This window comes from Aquarana catesbeiana, linkage group LG11, assembly GCF_042186555.1.
Source record: "Aquarana catesbeiana isolate 2022-GZ linkage group LG11, ASM4218655v1, whole genome shotgun sequence".
Taxonomy (NCBI): Eukaryota; Metazoa; Chordata; class Amphibia; order Anura; family Ranidae; genus Aquarana; species Aquarana catesbeiana.
In genome coordinates this window covers 178,407,995-178,423,859 of record NC_133334.1, presented here as the reverse complement: position 1 = coordinate 178,423,859, position 15,865 = coordinate 178,407,995, and the positions used below count along the sequence as shown (strand labels likewise).

Below are 15,865 nucleotides of genomic sequence, written 5' to 3'. Positions count from 1 at the left end.
TTGCATGGGATATGTAGGAAGCACAGAGCTCTGGGTCTTTGTTGGGCTTAGGGATCACCACTATCACCGCTTCTGACATAGATGGTGAGAGGCATTCCTCCTCCAGCATAGTCAAAAGTAATTCATGGGGGATGATGAGTTCACTATTAGCCTTATAAAATTCTGCCGGTAATCCATCGGGGCCTGGGGTCTTTGCAGGTTGGAGTGAAGCAACTGCTGTCTGTACCTCTTTGATGGTTATTGGGTCATTTAATCTAGTGTGCTCCTCTTCCGAGTGGGAACTCTATTTGGGCTAGAAATTACTGCAGGGTAGCTGGTGTAAAGTCTGCTCTGGATATGTAAAGTTGTTTGTAATATTGTACAAATCTAGTGTTGATCAGTAGTGGATCAAACTGTAGGTCTCCCTGGTCATCTCTAAGGTTAGCAATGTGAGCTGTGGTGGAGTGTTCCCTGGCCAGCCACACCAATAGCCTGCCTGATCTTTCCCCTTGCTCGAATATCCTCTGCAACTGTGACAACATAAGCTTCCCAGTCGAGGTAGCTCTTAGTACCAAGATTTCTTTGTACAGTGATTGCACAGCTGCATAACTCCCTGCATCTTTATTAATCACATAACTGGATCCAGGGCCTGAGCCTGTCTTTCTGCTTCCTCCAATGCAAGCCTGGTGTTTTTCCTAACCTTATTGATAATCATGCGATATTGCCCACGTGTGTAGGCCTTACAGGCATCTGACAACATCAACGGGGGAGCCGTCCCCCTGTTGTGTGTCCAGTAGATGCCCATCTCTCCAACAATCTCAGGGGCAACACGCTCATCTGCTACCCAGAAACCCGAGAGTCGCCATAGGCCGGCGCCAGCCGGCGAGTCCATCAGCAGCAGGGGAGCGTGATCTGAGATACCAAGGGGCAACATTTTAACCTCCTGGGTGCCGGAGAGCAGGGGGCCACTGGCATAGAGCAAGTATATCCTAGAGAAGGAAGCATAGGTGGCAGAGTGACAAGTATTTTGCTTTTCTCTAGGTTATCGCCACTGACTCACATCACTGAGACCATAGTCATCTGCCCAGTGGGACAGTGGGGAGTCAGGGGCTAAATCAGGGTTAAACTTATCTAAGCTAGGATTTGGGGGCATATTAAAAATCCCCATTAGTAAAACAGCGGCGTTGGATAGTGGGCCAATACTGGGGTTAGTTTATGGAGGATATTGATGGTGGCAGGAAGGGGAATGTTGATCTCCACAATGATCATCTCAAGCCTATCATCCATTGCATGGAGAGCAACATATCTCCCCTCTGGATCTAAATGTAGATCCAGAAGAGTAAATGGAAGAGATTTATGGACCAGGATACTTACTCCTCTAAAGTAGGAGGAGAATGGAATGTAGAGTGGTAATAGGAGCCCACCTAGGGCTTTGTAAGAGCCAGTATCCTGCTCCCTGTTAGATGCATCTCCTGCAATATACATATGTGGAGGCTGTATTTTTTTAAGGTAGTTAAATACAAGGGATCTTTTGAGCTTGGAGTTCAAGCCACGAACATTCCAAGACAAGACATTAAGGGTCATCATCTTAAGACATCAGCTTATTTTAGGGGAAACCTGGGAGCACCGGATCAGCTTCAATAACATGTATACCGACCTCAGCATTTCAGCAGACATTGCAATAGTTATTCTCATGCAAGCATGGTTATAAGAATTACCCACTCTCTCTAGTAGAGGTAAATCAGCACTACACGCCCTAAAATCAGACAGAAAAAAAAAAGAACAAAAGGAACAGTAAATCAACATGGAGTATGAACACCTACTCCGGTAGTGTCCCCAAACCCCCCACTCGGCATCACCCCCCCAAACTTCGGGATGCCTTCCTCCCAGAAAGATTCATGGCAACTGCCCATGAGGCACGTGAACAGCGGAACACCAGAGCGTCTCAGTTTTTACTCCGAGTCCAGTTGTAGGAAAAACAGGGTGAACGATCCCTGCAGAAATATGGTTCACCCGGAGTACTCCGGGGGCATAGCACTTACACTTGTTGCTAACGTTAAACTGCGTCCCCATCTGCCATCAACAAATTCAGGAGCGGGGAAATTGCTCTGACACAGTGCTGCATGTAGGCCCTCAATCAGTACTGCTGCATACTCACAGTAAAAGTTCCCGTGTGGGGTTCAGGCCCGTCGGTGTTCAAAGCCGGATAGATAAGGGAGCTGACGGGAGACTATGGGAATGGGAAAGGTAGGATCATAGCAAGAGGGGGCAATTTTACCATCAGGGTCATCTTCTCATCAGTGCCTCCAGCCAGTGGGACGCGTCTTCAGGGGGGTAAAGAAACATACCGTCACTCCATCCTGCACCCTTAGTCGAGCGGCAAATAACATGCTGTATTTGATCTTCATATTGGGGAGGTTGAGCTTCACATGGTCGAAGGATCTCCGCAGCTTTTGCGTGTTGACCGAATAGTTGGGGAAGATCATGAGCTTTGATCCCTCATGGTGCAATACGTCAATCTTCATTGCTTCCTCAGGATCAGGTCGCGGTCCCTGAAATTTAGGAGCTTAAGGATAAAGGTGCGTGGAGGAGCTCCTGGGGCCCCCCCAAGTAGAAGGCATTCTGTGTGCCCTCTCCACGACAAAGAAATCAGAAAATTGGGCCCGTGGGAGGAGGGCCCTCAGCAGGTGTTCCGTGAACGCTGTGGGATTGGCACCTTCCACTCCCTCCGGTAGCCCCATGATGCAGAGGTTGTTCCTGCAATTCCGGTTTTCGGTGTCCTGTGCACGTGCCTCCAGGGTCTTCATCATGGTCTGCAGCGTGCGGAGTGAGGCACCATGCTCCTGCAGCGTGTCCTCTGCATCCCCCACGCATCGCTCTGCCTCAGTCAGTCTGGTTCGGAAGCAGTCCATATCTCTCCGAATCGGCTGATGTCAAGCTGCATAGTCTCAATTGTACCCATGAGGGTAGTCTGGCAAGTGGTGATGGCCTGCATCAGGGTGTCAAAGTTAGTCTGCTCCCTTCACTCCGGATCTGTGTCCTCAGTCTAGAACGCCATGTTGACTGCCTTAGTAGGAGGAGGCTGTGCCTTGGGAGTAGTTTTTGGGGATTTATGGGCCTTGCGGGAAGCCGTAACACCCTTCCCCTTGGCCATTCCGGTCCCAACCGAAGTCTCCTGCATTTAGGTCAGGATGTGGAGGGTAATCTGCAAGGTAACAGGTGATAGTCAAAACAAGGGCTCAGAGCTCTCTCAAGGCACGTCTGCAGCAGGAACGGGGCCAGGCTGCCTTAAAGGAGTGATGTGCACTGCCAGGTTTAGGGAGCAGCCAAGTGAAGGGAAGCATGTGGATGGAATAGAGAAGGATGGAGAAGTCAGCAAAACAAGGTGGGTTCAATAGAGCACAGAACTACTGAACATCTGGAGCAGTGGTGGTCAACTTGAAAATTATACAGGGCCTCAGGTGCAGCCACTGACACGTTAAAAATGTTGCACAATTGTGGTGAGTTTGCAACGAGGTTAATTGCATCCAGTTATGCAATCACTGCACAGTGAATGGGCTGTAATGCACTTCAACTTCATGTACATAATGTTGGTCTTGCAGATTTTTTTGCCGTGGACCACAATGCACACGGAAGAGAAAGCAGGAGTGAAATAAGCCACATTATTGGTGTCAATTTCAACAACGATAACCCAGAGAATTGGTCTCAGAGGATGTATTACTAACCCCCATCATTATTGTCAGCAGCTGTAACAATAACCTTCAGTATTTGTGTCAGTGGGACCAATAATAAACCCCAGCATTGGTCATCAGAGACCACCATAATAAACCCCACATTGGTGTCAGTGACCACAGTAATAACCCCCAACATTGGTGTCAATACTATTAACCTCACATGGTGGTCAGTGGTGGTTTTGTTAACCCCTCCCCCCACTTCCTTCTGCACCAGTGCTCAGTTGCAGTGCTATTTCAAACCCCCATTGGTGGCAGTGTTATTTAACATCCTCCCTCAAATTTGTGGTTAATGGCAGTGTTTTTTTAAACTGCATTGGGGGTTAGTGGTGATGAAAGTGAACCTCTAGAAGGTGGGTTACTTACCTAATCACATACGCCTGCACCACTATTTCGCTTTCCCCATTGAGGCTAGGATTTTATGTGTGCTGGCAGGCAGAGATCACTTATCTAACACTATAGTTCACACGTGATGCTCGCCATGCATTGCTCCCCCATATGAAAACACCGTATCCAGGGCAGCTTCACCTCCTGTCCCTTCTCCTTTTTGTCCCACCTCTTGGTCTTAACATACAGTACATCTGAAAATGATTATCAAATTAAAGAACCAGTATAAGGACTTAAAAGAAGTTGTGTGGTAGGTAAGGACACATGTTATTAATGACCTCACAACAGAAAGATATAACAGCTACTTTTAAACAAAAAATATAAAGTAGGAGCTAATTAAACTGCATCCTAAAGTTAGCATGTGCTAGGTAATAAAGATTAGACCCACTATAATAATCACTATTGTGCAATACCAAAGCCAAAAAACGCACAACAAAACGCACAAAAAAAAGCACAACAAATCGCACAAAAAAAATCCACAAAGATGCTGTGAAAAAAACCTTTTTTCATTAATGCCAGTGTTCTATCAGTGATAACTTAGTGCATATACATTCAAAATGTAAATAATGTGATAATTACTATTGCGCAATACCAAAAACAAAAAACACACAAAAAATGAGGAAGAAGTATCTGAACATAAAAGTTTGAGAAAACATTATAGGAAGAATTGTAGGGCTTTCATAGATTCACAAAAATAACATTCACGTAAAAGAAAAAACATTCTTATAAGTTGCTATGGAAAACACGTAGCATTTTTTATTCTTTCAGTGTTCGAGTCTAAAAAAATAAAACCCAATGAATGAAAGCAGAAAACAACCTTTTTTTGTCAAGAAAATATATACATTTGCAGGCAGATGTAAAAAAATAATCTAAAATGTAGGCAGAAATTTTAAGCAGACTGATTAAATAAAGGACATGATTTCATACCTCGACACTTTAAACCCTTCTTATAAATTCCAAGTATCTGAAAAAAACACAATCTATTAAAGAGTGTCATAGTATTATATAATTTCAGCTTCTATCAATGAAACTTTAATTGTAGGTTGTTATGAACCATGAATTCTTGAATATTAAAATGACTCTAAATAATGCATGTAATAGCAACACAGGAATCCTTAAATCTTTGGGTTATACTACCACCTACAGTAGTACTGGACACTGGCAAACAAAAAACTGTACTTCAACTCTGGGTTTTATCGCTCCCATGACCACCATGCTTCAGTTTTTTGCCAGTGTCCTATGAAGATGGATATCTTTTCTTCAGCTCTGCTGATCCTAGACTTAAAGGGTAATTTCACCTTTGTGAATAAAATAACATATTAAAAACATAGCATATACAACTGCTACACAAGCCATATTGAAATGTAATGTTATTAAAATGACCTTTCATTTTCAATCTGCAGTCACTGTGATTTCTTTTAAAATGCAATGCAACGTGGTAACCTGAGGGCCTTGTGTACACAGTTGGTGTACAGATCTTCTCAAGAAATGTAATTTCCTGCTAGTGTAATTGGCTCACCAAATTTCACAGAAGTCTGCACTAAGGCTCGATTCACACCTATGCATGTTGCTTTTGAGCGTTTTTGGAGGGTTTTTTTCATGCTTGCCACGTTTTTGAGCAGCGTTTTTGCTGCGTTTTTGCCGCGATTTGCGTTTTGCGTTTTTTTTTTACAGTTTTTTTTACAGTCTTAAAAAAAATAAAAAATAAAAAAAAAAAAGCCAAAAACGCATCAAAAACGCACCAAAAACGCATCAGAAACGCTGCAAAAACGGTGCACTTGCGTTTTTGATGCTTGTCCATTGAATTCTATTACATGCAAAACGCTGCATTTTGCATGAAAAAAGTCCCTGACTCTTTCCAAAAATGCAGAGAAACAAAAAGGCATTGATGTGAACATGTTCCATAGGAACCCATGTTAAAAAATTCCCGTGCATTTCTGCAAAATGCAAAATGCATCAAAAAACGCGCTAGTGTGAATGGAGCCTAAGATACAAGTAAAATTCCAGGCATGCTTTAAAATAGTAATTATAGCTTTGGTGAAATATTCCCTAAGGGTTAATTATTTCTAAAGGAATTAGAATCCTGCAAGTGCATCAGTTGATTAGATTGAACCCAAACACTCCCATCTTAAGAACAGAAGCAGTTAGAACTCTGCTACAAAGTTTGGTAAAAATACTTGCAATGTACATTGATCACCCAGAGGGGATTGTTTTTTTTTTTCTCAACAAGAGTGGAGTTACTGTTTAACCTGTTACATTTTCCAGCAGTTTTCCTTCTTCAAACAAGATTCTACACACTAAAGCTGCTGGTGGTTACTTCACCTTTTCATGCAGCTATCTAGTGCACACCCCCCCCCCCCCCCCCCCCCAATGACAAATCCCTGCTAGACTCCTTCTACTACAGAGCCATGTGAAACACATATCTTCATTTTGTTCCTGCTGTTCACCTGTAGTGACGCTTGGTCAACTTCAGCCGCTCAACCTACCCACCAGGTTATATAGTTACATAGTAAGTCTGGTTGAAAAAAGACACAAGTTTATCCAGTTCAACCCACAGAGAAAAAAAAATAACCAAAACACACACAAATCGAAAACCTCAATATACACAATCCTATATCCTTAAATACCCTATATCTATATCAGTTGATCCAGAGGAAGCCAAAAAAAAACAAAAAAAACAATAAAGCATAATCCAATTTGCTCCAGCGGGGGGAAAAATGCCTTCCTGATCCCCCAAGAGGCAATCAGATGTTCCCAGGATCAACTTTGCCTATAAATATTAGTATCCAGTTTTATTTTATGCATGTAAGAATCCAGGCCTTTAAAACAATCTACTGAGCTGGCCAGAATCAGCTCTTGAGGGAGTTTATTCCACATTTTTACAGCTCTTACTATGAAGAAGTCCTTCCGTATTTGGAGGTAAATCTCCAGATATAAAAAGTGCCCCCTTGTCCTGTCATGACCTTAAAATGAATAACTCTACACCGAGTTCACTATATGAACTACTTATGTATTTATACATGTTAATCATATCTGCCCTTAATCTCCTCTTCTCGAGAGAGAATAAATTCAGTTTAGCTAATCTTTCCTTAAAGTCGAGCTTCTTCTGCACTTTCCCTATATCCTTTTTGTGAACTGGTGCCGAAAAAAGAACTGCATAGTCTAGATGACGGTCTTAATAATGATGTGTACAGGGGCAAAATAATGTCTCTCTCTTTCTGCACTCCATACCTCTTTTAGTTTCAATAGTTTATTGTTTTAGGAAAAAAGTAACGAAGATCAGTTAATGGAGCAGCGAACAATCCTTATCTGCTCCAAGCATGTAACAGGGGAAACATACAAATGCAAGGCTTGGTAGGAGTTGGTGTGGACGCCATACCTTTGGTTGACCAGCCCACTTACCAGGAAAGTACTCTCAAACCTTATGGCTATCATAGTTAGACTGTTGGATATTATGCAAGATCTTGGTCTCTCCCCCTCATTCCACCTTCACTCCCCTTTATTCACTCCCCCCTTTTTTTCTACCCCTTGTTTACGGTCACTACCCACACTTGTCTGAAGCATGCAGCTTAAAGAAGATCTTCAGTCATTTTTTTAACTTTCCATCTATCAAATCTTCTGCCCTTGTTTTAACTTTGGATAGTAAAACATTTTTTTTCTGCCAGTAAATACCTTATACAGCCCACTTCCTTTTTCTTGTTTAGTCATTAGCCTAGGCACAGCGCTCTCTCTCTCACTCTCATGAGAGTTTGCCAGGAAGGGAGGAGGGGTGAGTCACAAGAAGGCCAATGAAAGCTGCAGGGCTGCAGAGCTGGAGGTTTGCCTCTGTGTGTCTGTGTAAATCCAGGAAGTGAACAGGCAGCAGCTTCAGCTGCCCACAGCTAAAGTGGCTGCAGCCAGATTTAGTGGAGGGAGATTTCTGCAGCATATTTTACAAGTACAGAATCACAGTATATAAAAAATAATATCCAAGGTGGTTGGAGGGAAGCTTCACAATAGCAACAATGTTTTTATTACAATTTATGTGAGCAGACTGCAGTTCTCCTTTAATCAAGGCCTCCCATTGGGCCGGTTGTGACCACTGGGAGATCTCAAGTCCATCCATGCCTCTCTGCCGCCCTGATGGGATATTACAGTGGCTGAATTACGAGGGTCACATCAGTCGCACTTTGTGACGGGGCCCTGGCATTCTGCCACTGTCGGGGGGGGGGGGGGGGGGGGGTAGCAGGGTTGCTAGTCGCAAGGCCCCCGAGTGGAGAGCATGTCTCTCGCACAGGATAACAGAGGACACAGCCAATCTGCTCCATCTTCTCCCCCCTCTCGAGTGTGTGCTCCACGGGAAGTGTGAGCTTGTTAGCTTCGCACTTGACTGCCTGCGGAGCACACACAGGAGAGGGGAGGGGGAGAAGATTGGCTGTGTCCTCTGTCATCCCGTGCAAGAAGACGGGGGTGATAGAACTGTCAATGCCGGTTCTGTGTTGTTCCATGAGAGACATGCTCTCCACTCAGTGCCGTGCTGAGAAGGCAGACGGCACTGATGAGTACTGCCAGGCTGCACTGATAGGAGGCATTGATGGGCACTGATAGGAGGCATTGAAGGGCACTGATATGAGGCATTGATGGGTACTGATAGGAGGTACTGATGGGCACTGATAGGAGGAACTAATGGGCACTGATAGGAGGAACTAATGGGTACTAATGGGCACCGATAGGAGTCATTGATGGGCACTGATAGGAGGCACTAATGGGCACTAATAGGAGGCATTGATGGGCACTGATAGGAGGCACTAATGAGCACTAATAGGAGGCACTAATGGGCACTGATAGGAGGCATTGATGGGCACTGATAGGAGGCATTGATGGGCACTGATAGGAGGCACTAATGGGCACTGATAGGAGGCACTAATAAGAGACACTAATGGGCATTGATAGGAGGCACTGATAGGGGGCATTAATGGACACTGATAGGAGGCACTAATGGGCATTGATAGGAGGCATTGATTGGCACTGATATGAGGCACTAATGGCACTGATAGGAGGCACTGATAGGAGGCATTGATGGGCACTGATAGGAGGCACTAATGGGCAATGCTAGGGGGCATTGATGGGCACTGATAGGAGGCACTGATGGGCACTGATAGGGGACACTAATGGGCACTGATAGGAGGCACTGTAAGGCATTGATAGGAGGCACTAATGGGCACTGATAGGCTGCACTGGTGAGCACTGATAGGAGGCATTGATGGGCACTGATAGGAGGCATTTATGGGCACTGATAGGAGGCACTGATGGTCACTGATAGGAGGCACGAATAGGCACTGATAGGAGGCACTGATGGGCACTGATAGGAGGCACTAATGGGCACTGATAGGCTGCACTGATGAGCACTGATAGGAGGTATTGATGGGCACTGATAGGAGGCACTAATGGGCACTGATAGGAGGCACTAATGGGTACTGATAGGCTGAACTGATAGGAGGCATTGATGGGCACTGATATGAGGCACTAATGGGCACTAATAGTAGATACTAATGGGCACTGATAGGAGGCACTGATGGGCACTGATAGGAGGCATTGATGGGCACTGATAGGAGGCACAAATGGGCACTGATAGGAGGCATTGATGGGCACTGATAGGAGATACTAATGGGCACTGATAGGAGACATTGATGGGCACTAATTGGAGGCATTGATGGGCACTGATAGGAGGCACTTATGGGCATTGATAGAAGGCATTGATAGGTACTGATAGGAGGCATAATGGGTACTGATAGGAGGCATTGATGGGCACTGATAGGAGGCACTAATGGGCAATGCTAGGGGGCATTGATGGGTACTGATAGGAGGCACTGATGGGCACTGATAGGGGACACTAATGGGCACTGATAGGAGGCACTGTAAGGCATTGATAGGAGGCACTAATGGGCACTGATAGGCTGCACTGGTGAGCACTGATAGGAGGCATTGATGGGCACTGATAGGAGGCACTAATGAGTACTGATAGGAGGCATTTATGGGCACTGATAGGAGGCACTGATGGTCACTGATAGGAGGCACGAATAGGCACTGATAGGAGGCACTGATGGGCACCGATAGGAGGCACTAATGGGCACTGATAGGCTGCACTGATGAGCACTGATAGGAGGTATTGATGGGCACTGATAGGAGGCACTAATGGGCACTGATAGGCACTAATGGGCTCTGATAGGAGGCACTAATGGGTACTGATAGGCTGAACTGATGAGCATTGATTGGAGGCACTAATGGCTGCTGCATTGATGAGCACAAATAGGCTACACTGATAGAAGGCACTAATGTGCACTGATAGGCTGCACTAATGAGCACTGATAGGTGGCATTGACAGGCACTGATAGGTGGCACTGATGAGCACTGATAGGTAGAACTCATAGGCAGCATTGGTGAGCACTGATAGGTGGCACTGATAGGCTTTATTGATGGGCACTGACAGGCAGCACTGATGGGCATTGAGCACTGATAGATACTGATAGGTGGCATTGATGAGCACTGATATGTGGCACTGATGGGCGCTGATAGGCAACATTAATGAGCACTGATAGGCAGCATTGATGAGCACTGATAAATGCAACTGATGGGCAGCATTGAAGAGCACTGATAGGTGGCACTGATGTACGCTGTTAGGTGGAATTGATGGGCACCGATAGGCAGAACTGATAGGCATCATTGATAAGCACTGATAGGCATCATTGATGAGCACTGATAGGCAGCATTGATGAGCACTGATAGATGCCACTGATGGACGCTGTTAGGCGGCATTGATGAGCACTGATAGGTAACACTTGTAGGCAGAATTGATGGGCACCGATAGGCAGCACTGATAGGCAGCATTGATGAGCACTGATAGGCAACATTGATGGGCACCAATAGGTGGCATTGATGAGCACTGATAGGTGGCACAGATGATTGGGGCACATTCTTGATGATTAACTGCAGTCCTTTCCTCACGCAGACACAGTGTGGGAGGAAAGGGCTGCAGATAACCGGCAAGTCTGTTTACATGTGATCAGCTGATCGCATGGTAAGGGGCCGCTGTGATTGCGCTGGATGCACGTCCAAGGGGGCACGCGGGAGGCAGGGTTCTGGGAGGATGTCCATGGACATTCTCCCAAAATTGGAAGCCCGGGGCTCAGGTGAAAGGGGGGGGGGGGGGGGGGGGGCAGGGGGCCCATCATAGTTTCTTGCACCGGGGCCCTGAAGGTTCTAGTTACGCCTCTGGGATACTATATGGCACACACTTGTTCTTTAAAGTAAAATACGTACAATTGATATATCTACCATTGTAGAAAATTCACTCACCTTCTCGTCTAATTATTTCTGTTTTTGATATAATTTGTACTGTAGCTTTCATATATTTGTAAAACTCGATAAACAGTATTATTAAAAAAAAAGTATTTTGCTAGCTTTAGAATTAGACTTATGATCTACCAGAACACCCAGATCCTTCTCCACTATTGATTCCCCCAGTTGTACTCCCCAGAGTATGTATGATGCATACATATTTTTAGCCCCTAAGTGCATAACTTTAAATTTATCAACATTAAGCCTCATTTGCCGCATGGTCGCCTGACTAAACAGTGCATTGAGGCCGGCTTGTAAGTTGGAGACATCGTGTAAGCAGGGCCGGTCCAAGACATTGTGCTGCCTGGTACCAAGAATAAAAATGCTGCCCCCCCCCCTCAAAAAAAAAAAAAAATCACGCCCACCAAAAGGCCCCCACATCCATTATTTTATATCATGATAACTAAAGAGGATCTGTCATGGCTCTATACATGTATATAGGAGTATAAAGAGGACCTGTCATCAGGGCCGTCTTTAAGGCAGGGCAAAAGGGGCAGCTGCCCTGGGCTCCTGTCATTGTTGTGGGGCCCAAAGTAGCTGCCTCATACTTGCCAACTATCCCAGTTTAAATTCCCTTGTCCCTTGAAGTTTTAGTCCTGTGCTGTGTCCCGATATCTCGGTGTGAAGTGCTGGTACTAATGCTGCCCAGCTCTGCCCTATTGTTGTGTACAGATGACTCACCTGCAGACCCTGTGTTTACATGTAAATAACCAATATTCATATGTAAATAGCGGCGACATTACTAAGTAAATAGCTTCTGCCAGCAGCATTGATATGTAAATAAAGGTGGCATTCATATGTATATAATGCCCCCCTGCAGTGAGGAGATGATGTGCTGTAACCTCTAGCAACCAATCAGTGAGCCGTAATGTGTGCTGTAGCCTCTAGCAACCAGTCAGTAAGCAGTAATGATATGCTGTAACCTTTGGCAACCAATCGCAATCGCTGCCTGATCTGATACAGTAAACTGATTTAAAGTCTAGCTGCTATTTATTGCATGTCTCAGAGCAGGTGGAGAGTGAAATTGCATGGGGGGGGGGCCAAGAAAATTGTTGCCCAGGGTCCCATCAATATTAAAGACGGCCCTGCCTGTCATGGCACTATACGTGTATATATAAGTATAAAGAGGACCTGTCATGGCTCTATACATGTATACAGGGGTAGAAAGAGAACCTGTCATGGCTCTATACATGTATAAAGGAGTATAAAGGAGACCGGTCAATGCACTATACGTGTATATATGTATAAAGAGGACCTGTCATGGCTCTATACATGTAAAGGAGTATAAAAAGGACCTGTCATGGCTCTAAACATGTATATAGGAGTATAAAGAGGACCTGTCATGGTTCTATACTTGTATATAGGAGAATAAAAAGGACCTGTCATGGCTCTATATATGTATATAGGAGAATAAAGAGGACCTGTCATGGCTCTATACATGCATATAGGAGTATAAAGAGGACCGGTCATGGCTCAATACATGAATATAGGAGTATAGAAGGACCTGTCAGGGCTCTATACATGTGTGAAAGGACGTGTCATGGCTCAATACATGTATGTAGGAATATAAAGAGGACCTGTCATGGTTGTTTACATGTATAGGAGTATAAAGAGGACCTGTCATGGCTCTATACATGTATAAAGGAGTATAAAGAGGACCGGTCATGGCACTATACCTGTATATATAAGTATAAAGAAGACCCGTCATGGCTCTATACATGTATATAGGGGTAGAAAGAGAACCTGTCATGGCTCTATACATGTATAGGAGTATAAAGAGGACCTGTCATGGCATTATACATGTATATAGGAGTATAAAGAGGACCTGTCATGGCTCTATACATGTATATATGAGAATAAAGAGGACCTGTCATGGCTCTATACATGTTTATAGGAGTATAAAAAGGACCTGTCATGGCTCTATACATGTATATAGGGGTATAAAGAGGACCTAAAATGGGAAACGAAGCGTACGTCGAGGCGTGCTTGGTTACATAATCTCTCGATTTCCAATTCCGGTTCCTGTGGCTGTCGGCGGCTGATGGTGGAACGCACGCCAGTCACCATGCGCAGAGTGGAGCTCCTAGCCCCTTACGCCCGTACAGCCTCAGTGCCGGGCGAGGGCACCCCGATATGTAAGCAGCCATTTGGCTTTTTGTTTTTAATTGCTTTTATCAATAAATGGGATTACATTATTGAAGCCTTCTTGTATCCTTTTTAGGGATGAGCTTCGAGTTCAAGTCGAACTCATGTTCGACTCGAACATTGGCTGTTCGCCAGTTCTCCAAACAGTGAACAATTAGGGGTGTTCGCGGCAAATTCGAAAGCCGCGGAACACCCTTTAAAAGTCTATGGGAGAAATCAAAAGTGCTCATTTTAAAGGCTTATATGCATGGTATTGTCATAAAAAGTGTTTGGGGACCTGGGTCCTGCCCCAGGGGACATGGATCAATGCAAAAAAAAGTTTTAAAAACGTCCGTTTTTTTCAGGAACAGTGATTTTAATAATGCTTAAAGTGAAACAATAAAAGTGTATTATTCCTTTAAATTTCGTACCTGGGGAGTGTCTATAGTATGCCTGTAAAGGGGCGCATGTTTCCCGTGTTTGGAACAGTCTGACAGCAAAATGACATTTCAAAGGAAAAAAAGTCATTTAAAAGTACTTGCGGCTAATAATGAATTGCCGATCCAACAATACGCATAAAAGTTCATTGATAAAAATGGCATGGGAATTCCCCCACAGGGGAACCCCGAACCAAAATGTAATAAAAAAAAAAAAAAATGACGTGGGGGGTCCCCCTAAATTCCATACCAGACCCTTAGGGTCTGGTATGGATATTAAGGGGATCCTCGGCCAAAATTAAAAAAAAAAAATGGCGTGGGCTGCCCCAAAAATCCATACCAGACCCTTATCCGAGCATGCAACCTGGCAGGCCACAGGAAAAGAGGGGGGACGAGAGAGCACCCCCCCTAACTGAACTGTACCAGGCCACATGCCCTCAACATTGGGAGGGTGCTTTGGGGTAGCCCTCAAAACACCTTGTCCCCATGTTGATGGGGATAAGGGCCTCATCCCCACAACCCTTGCCGGTGGTTGTGGGGGTCTGCGGGCGGGGGGCTTATTGGAATCTGGAAGCCCCCTTTAACAAGGGGACCCCCAGATCCCGGCCCTCCCCCGTATGAAATGGTAAGGGGGTACTTACCCCTACCATTTCACAAAAAAGTGTCAAAAATGTTAAAAATGACAAGCGACAGTTTTTGACAATTCCTTTATTTAAATGCTTCTTCTATCTTCTTTCTTCTATCTTCCTTCGGATTCTTCCTCCATCTTCTTCTTCTTCGCACGGGGACTTCCCTGTGGCATTCCCCGTGATGTCAGAGGGGGCGGGGTCACCTCTTACGTAACGTGTGACCCCGCCCCCTCTGACATCACAGGGAATGCCACAATGAAGTCCCCTGCGTCAGAGGGGGGCGGGGTCACTGGGTGGCCCCGCCCTCCGTTATTTAAGAACCGTCAGAAGAGGAGAAGTGTCACACAGCGGGAGCCTCCCATCATGCTGGATGCGGAGTGGCCCAGAAGACGAAGGGAAGAAGACGCAGCGAGGGAAGATGCCGGACGAGAACACCGGAGGAAGAACCAGAAGAACCAGAAGAAGAAGAAGATGGAGGAAGAAACCGAAGGAAGATAGAAGAAGCATTTAAATAAAGGAATTGTCAAAAACTGTCTCTTGTCATTTTTAACATTTTTGACACTTTTTTTGTGAAATGGTAGGGGTAAGTACCCCCTTACCATTTCACACAGGGGGGAGGGCCGGGATCTGGGGGTCCCCTTGTTAAAGGGGGCTTCCAGATTCCAATAAGCCCCCCGCCCGCAGACCATCACAACCACCAGGCAAGGGTTGTGGGGATGAGGCCCTTGTGACAAGGTGTTTTGGGGGGCTACCCCAAAGCACCCTCCCAATGTTGAGGGCATGTGGCCTGGTACGGTTCAGGAGGGGGGGCGCTCTCTCGCCCTCCCTCTTTTCCTGCGGCCTGCCAGGTTGCGTGCTCGGATAAGGGTCTGGTATGGATTTTTGGGGGGACCCCACGCCATTTTTTTTTTAATTTTGGCACGGGGTTCCCCTTAAAATCCATACCAGACCTAAAGGGTCTGGTATAGATTTTGAGGGGGACCCCACGCCATTTAAAAAAAAAAAAATTGGCCGGGGTTCTCCTTAATAACCATACCAGGCCCTTAGGGGGGATTTAGGGGGACCCCCACGTCATTTTTTTTTAAATTTTGGTTCGGGGTTCACCTGTGGGGAATTCCTATGCCGTTTTTATCAATGAACTTTTATGTGTATTGTCGGACCGGCAATTCATTAATAGCCGCAAGTAGTTTTAAATGACTTT

General features: G+C 45.3%; 1 protein-coding gene across 6 annotated transcripts in view; it reads right to left on the bottom strand.

The window, feature by feature from the left end:
- RASGRP2 (RAS guanyl releasing protein 2) overlaps nt 1-15,865 on the bottom strand; it is a 1,629,940-nt gene that overhangs the window by 364,403 nt on the left and 1,249,672 nt on the right. For all 6 annotated transcript variants that reach the window (XM_073605066.1, XM_073605065.1, XM_073605067.1 and 3 more), the window contains one exon: nt 5,025-5,061. In XM_073605066.1, the coding sequence (XP_073461167.1) occupies nt 5,025-5,061 (37 nt within the window). The remainder of the gene's footprint in view (nt 1-5,024; nt 5,062-15,865) is intronic.